A 6,380-nucleotide genomic window follows, 5' to 3' on the forward strand; every position below is an offset into this window, starting at 1 on the left:
GCGATAATTACTAACTTCACGACTGTAGCTCACTGTACACTGAGGGGACAGTGCCGGTAAGGCATGGTGTATCTTGGTTATGTGGGGGGGATGTGGCAAATGAGCTAAACTTCCAAAAAAGTGGTGTATCCCTTTAAGGAGCACAATAATGACACAGTAATCATTTCTATATTTCTACTAAATTATACTCTAATTATACTCCTTTGGGAGCAAGCAACTGTGAAAGATAGAGAATTATTTCTGGTGCAAACAGCACCTAATATTTCTTCCTTATATTTTGAATTCTGTAAAGCGCCTGTTGTTGAGCATATACCCTTTCCACAGGAGCCATTTTGGCAGGGTAAACACAGGTGTAACGAATAACATGAATGATGGTTTCCAATGTCCATTTCATTTAGGTGTTCCAGTGCTGGGGCCCTCATTAATGTTATTGGTTACACGTGTGTTTACCCTGCCTTGAATCAAACTTCACCCACATGTAGGGCAGAACAGGAAAAGATAGTGGACGCTGGGATGACCGTCCCTCCCACTCTCCTGGCCCTGTCTTGCAGGGGCCTGGTGGTTGAGGTTGTCAGGCTGCTTGAGTACAACTAGCAACAGGCTAAGGGGTTTGATTCCCAGTCATATAGTGTACTATAAAGTCACACCATAAAAAGGATGCACCCATGGTACAGCAAAAGGCTTGTTATTATGTCAAGAAATGCTAAGAAAGTAGAAGCTAGGAAAGTGATCTATAAAAGTGAAAGTAGGTCTTGTAGATGTTGTTTGCTTTCCTGTTTTTGCAGCTGGGAAACGGGGAACAGGGCTTGTCAGCCTCCCACCATCTGCTTGATGGATGCTTCCTCCCCTCTGAGCTGAGCTGCAGCCTTTAAAACAGCAGCTGCTGCTGGTCAAGGCAGACTCACACCATGATGGCCCCGGATAGAGAGCTGCTCCTGGCTGCTGCCGTTTGGGTTGTTGTTTTCATCTCACAGAGTGAGTTTACTCTGACCATGCTTTCTAATAACTCTCTGATTATCTGTCAATGATGACTTTGTAGCAAGTTATTATCATTTTTTACTCTCCCCCTCTCTCTTTGCAGATGTATATTGTTGCAGGTAGACTGCTATTCTAATAATGCTGATCTATAGTCTGTATGCAACATTCTATTTTGACCTTGTTTACTTTTTTTACTTTCAGCTGATTGTACCTATATTTTGTTACATGTAGGTTTTAACATGTAGGCAATAAAGTTCATTTTATTTCTCTCAAATGTTACTGATTGTATTTTGTTACTATGTTATTTTGAGAAAAGCTCAAATGTCTATTGTGGAAAAAAAATGATTAATAACTTTCTGCATGGACTGATGATGACTACATTTTGATTTACATCAATATTTTCTTTTCTTTTTCAACACTTATTCTTATTAACTCTTATCTTTAAAACTCATCCACTCTATCTTAACTAATCTATCGTAACTAAACTTCTCAAACTGTGATTTGATCATTTCAGCTGAGGCTATAATGGGGGGCAGAGAGGCGGCGGCCCACTCCCGGCCCTACATGGCTTCCATCCAGGTTACGGAGGGAGAGACCTTGAAACACGAGTGTGGAGGCTTTCTCATAGCAGATCAGTGGGTCATGACTGCAGCACATTGTCTACCATCAGGGTGAGTAGGTCATGTTCTCAGCACCACGATTTGTTTTGGAAAACAGGAAGAATACATGAAACAGAGAACAGCACAAGACTTGAGTTGTGTTCGTCAGTGGAAGACAAACTTAACCCAAACCCAATAAAAACCCAATCTAAGATCACACTTGGTAAAATGACCTATTACTGGACTCTTCTCATTTTGTATTGCTGTAACCTACTTTTTCCCAAGGCACTGGACCACCAGGCCAGCCATGGATGTTTAGTGAAGGGAGCAGACCCATTTCACAGCAACCGTTGTGATATGGTAAAGCAGGAAGTAAAACAGGTGTAACCAATGTCATTAATGATTGTTCCATTCCATTTAGGTGTTCAAGTGTCAGGGCCCTCATTCATCTTATTGGTTACACCTGCTTGACTTCCTCCTTTGCCACATTAAAAAGGTTGCTGTGAAAAGGGCCTATCCACCTTATTTCTAGCTGCCATGATGCCTATGGGTGCTTCTTCCGGTGTAATCCTCCCAGCCTTGTTGCTGACAGCTTGACACCCGTCTGGGCGAACGGAGCAAATCACTAATCAGGTCCAGTTTGGCAAAAATCTCGTTAATAAATAATATATCGATAAATATTCCTTTAAGAGCGCAATGCATCATGTGTAATCCCTTACTGTGGCTAATGTTAGCGGCTAGCTAGCTATGTTACATGGCAGTAAAACACCACTGAATGACCAAATTGATATAACTTTTAACCATTTCGAGTAACACTGTTTCCATACGGATCACCAGTGTTAGTTTGTTGTTTATAACATGGCTATATTTATCACATTCTTTAGCTATCTATCTCTGATACACTGAAAATACTCGGAGGCGGCCAGGCGTCTCTGTCAATGATTTGATTTGACAGTTCTGGGCACTGGCGTTGGCGTTCGCCAATCCTGGTGTGTTCCACCTCCAAATCGATTGTGTTCTGGCGCAAAGCGAGTGGCTTCCAGGACGAACAGGCTCTCTGAGGCGCGTGCCAGTAACGTTATTTTAGAGCAGCGCAGTAAATACAATATTCCTGGAACGCGAGTTTAACGAAACAGTTACATGTCCTCTGCATTCTACATCAAATAGAGACATTACTGTTTGTTTTATTTGGTATGTTACATACTTAGTTTATGGGCTAGGAATTCAGCCAGGGTACAAGGGAGTATAGGCGGCCATCTTGCCTGCAGAGTTTTCAAATCAAGTAGAATAACGTTTTAGGAAATGGCAAGCTGCAACAATCAAGTCACGTTAAACCGGACCTTGTAACCATGATTATTTTACAGCGGGGCATTCAAAAATAAGGTGGATAGGGGTCGTAGCTAGGGATAGGAAGGTGGTAGAGAGTAGGGATTCGAGGAGTGGGTAGGGGGAGTGGCTAGAGGATGTGGGTGGTGGGAGGGGGGGCAAGGACGGGGCGGGGGCTATTGAAAAAGGGCCGTAGCTAGGGATAGGAAGGTGGTAGAGAGTCGACGGGTGGATATGGGGAGTGGCTAGCGGGATGTGGGTGGTGGGAGTGGGCGTGGTGCCATAAAGCTGAATGGCCACACCACTGCACTGTGGGCTTAAGTCTTTCTGCTTGTTGAACATCTTTCTGGTAGGACAGTTTTTGATTTGCAGGGCAGGCAGTTCCTCAATAATATGATGTGCTGTTTCCACAGGCCAAATGGGAGGAGAGTAGTCCTGGGTGTCCACTCCCTGAGTGAGATTGAAGAGACGAAGCAAAGCTTTGACATTTTGCAAGTTCACAATCATCCAGATTTCAACACAAATTATGATAACGACATTGCTTTGATTAAGGTAATTTACTATTTTGTGTCATTTGCTATTGATACAGGGTTTTTCAATGCATGGTCAATTTAATTAACTGTTTTTTTTCTGTAACATGATTGCAATACTTCAGAAGAGGTTTCATAGTGTTGGAGTGTCAGAATGTCAGCAGGCAGGGAGTTTTTAGTAGAGGCCAGAAAGTTCCAAAAGCCAGAAATATCAGCACTTGGCAAACTCATTGGTCTTGATCAACAACCCTATCAAGTAAAACATTTATTTGGGAAACAGGCTAAATATTTCTACACTTTGAGATAGCAGAGAGACAGAGAGTGGGTACACAATACTTCCTTATATATGTTTTACATTCAGTGTAGGTGCACCTTTGAGAGCCGACATGTGTTTTCTCTGTGACTTCTAGTTGGATCATCCCGTTGTGGACTCTGAAGCTGTGAAAGTGGTGGAATACCTGCGAGCAAACGGCACCAACCCTGGCACAGCCACTGAGGTGGACGCGGCCGGCTGGGGGTCCATCAACAACCTGGCGGGCAGAACAGACAAGCTCAAAGAGCTGTTCATTGAAGTGGTCCACCGAGGTCGCTGTGCACGCAGCGACTACTATGGCAGAAAGTTCACCAGCAACATGATGTGTGCCTACAAGCTATGCCCCAAACCTTGCAATGAACCATATAAGACAGAAGACACATGTGAAGTAAGTTGACTGTTGACTGTATTATCCTAAAGGGCAATTCCACTCAATACAAGGATTCACTCTGGGACAGTTGAATCAATATCTGTGCACATGAAAAACTAGAGAGCAAAATAATCTATAATGTAATCGATGGACAGGCAGCTCTATTAACAATTCATTGGATGCTGATTTTCTGATCACATAATTTTTAGGTTTCTTGTCAAAATGAGCTTTTAGCCAGGCTTTGCCAACAGTTCTGAACTAGAAGTCTGCAGAAAATCCCCCTGCATATTCTATTAACGTCCCATCTCTTCTAAATCAGTCTGAAGTCATAAAAGTCATAATAACATCACCGTTTTGGGGCGGAAACTCCTCTATAGCTTTAGACTTAGTGAATTAAAGTGAGTGAGTCAGAGAATGAGCACTTGTTTCAATCTGCTTGGAGTACCAGAAAGACAGGGTTTACTAAATTATCATAATCTCAGTTGTATCGAAAAAAGTAAACTAAATGGACTCTCACTTTTCTGCAATTGCCTAAACTGTCTGGCACTCATTATGTTGCCTTTTTTTTCTTATTATTTTTTCCCGCCTTTTACATGTATTTTGCTTTTAGGTAGGCTGCACAACCACATAGGCTACTATTCTAAATGGGTCAGAATACAAACTAACTGAACCATTCCAGCACAAAGGAATAACATTTGGTACAGGTGTAAAGTGCTTTGAGTAGTCGATAAACTAGAAAAAGCACACTAAATACAGTCCATCTACACGGGACAAGATGTAACAATACACCGGTTTCATCAGCCTAAACCAGAAATTGAGGCTGCAACAAGAAGAGATCCCAAATAACATCGTGGTGTCCGTAGATACAGGATCTACTCGCCTTACAGATTCAGCTCACCCTACCGCAAGTGCTTGGCTCGGGGTCCACAACGGGGTCTAACCCATGGGTCTAACCCTAACCCCTAACCCTAACCCTGATTCATATTTTTAATGTCTATCATGTCTGATAACATCAGTATCTTAGTGTTAGCTTGTTAGCTAATCTAAAGCTGTCGGCCATTTTGCCCACGTTAATCCCACCACGTGCCCGACGTACAGCCAATCAAATGCCTGCCCGACCTGAAATTGGACCCGATCAGAAATTGCACCGACACCGGTATGGCCACGGCTCTACCCACAGGCAGTGAGAACTCAAACCTGAAGAGCAAACTACAACCTCTCCTAAACTACAACTAAACTACAACCTCTCCTAAACGACAACTAAACTACAACCTCTCCTAAACTACAACCTCTCCTAAACAGCAGCAAGCACTCCGTCCAGAGAAGGCTGTGACTCACTAACATTAGATATTTTCCTCTCGTCTCGTCTCTCCTGTTTCATTTCATCAAGAGTTTGCTATGTTGGGGGCATCCCAGTGGCTCACTTGGTGGAGCGCGTGCCATTGGGGCTTGGTCCTCTGTGCAGCTGACCCGGGTTCGAGTCCGACCTGCAGTCATTTGCTGCATGTCCTCCCCTCTCTCCCTCCCTGCTTTCCTGCAAAATGCCTCCAAAAAAATATAATAATAATAATGTAATACTTTTTTTTCCTCCTTTTTTTTTTTTTACCTTTTGCTGCCATGTGGGCCACCAATGATGTTGTCTGGTGCAGCTTTAATAATGAAACTCAGTTTGTACCTTAAAGGTCTCTTTGTGTTCTTGTTGTGTTTCAGGGTGACTCTGGAGGTCCTCTGCTTTTCAATGTGTTCTTGTTGTGTTTCAGGGTGACTCTGGAGGTCCTCTGCTTTTCAATGTGTTCTTGTTGTGTTTCAGGGTGACTCTGGAGGTCCTCTGCTTTTCAATGTGTTCTTGTTGTGTTTCAGGGTGACTCTGGAGGTCCTCTGCTTTTCAATGGGGTGGCCGTGGGAATCACTTCAAATGGAGGAAAGAAATGTGGCCAAGTGAAGAAGCCTGGAATATACACCATTATCTCCCACTACACCCAGTGGATTGACAACACCCTGGCCCTGTAACTCAGACTGCTGTCAGACCATCGCTGTTCAATAACGACATGTACACATTTCTGCCATGTTTCCAGCACAATGCTGCCACAGGGCTGCTGCAAAGTCACCGATTCTATGTTCATTGCTCTTTTGAAGGTTGGACAATACTTGTCTAGAGAGAAGCTGCAGCAAAATGGTGCCAATACTACAAGCCAAGCTATTAACAGATTAAGCAGTATATTGTATTTCACATGATATTATCAATGCAATTTATTAAAAAAATC

The 6,380-nt window shown here is 43.1% G+C and overlaps 1 protein-coding gene across 1 annotated transcript; it reads left to right on the forward strand.

Moving 5' to 3' along the window:
* Nucleotides 1-922: 922 nt before the first annotated feature.
* cfd (complement factor D (adipsin)) lies at nt 923-6,380 on the forward strand. Its single transcript, XM_083634110.1, has 5 exons — nt 923-975; nt 1,493-1,649; nt 3,317-3,455; nt 3,844-4,134; nt 5,977-6,380. The coding sequence occupies exons 2-5, from the start codon at nt 1,504-1,506 to the stop codon at nt 6,124-6,126; spliced, it is 726 nt and encodes a 241-aa protein (XP_083490236.1). The 5' UTR covers nt 923-975; nt 1,493-1,503; the 3' UTR covers nt 6,127-6,380.

The sequence above is a fragment of the Poromitra crassiceps genome, assembly GCF_964638095.1.
Source record: "Poromitra crassiceps genome assembly, chromosome: 3".
Taxonomy (NCBI): Eukaryota; Metazoa; Chordata; class Actinopteri; order Beryciformes; family Melamphaidae; genus Poromitra; species Poromitra crassiceps.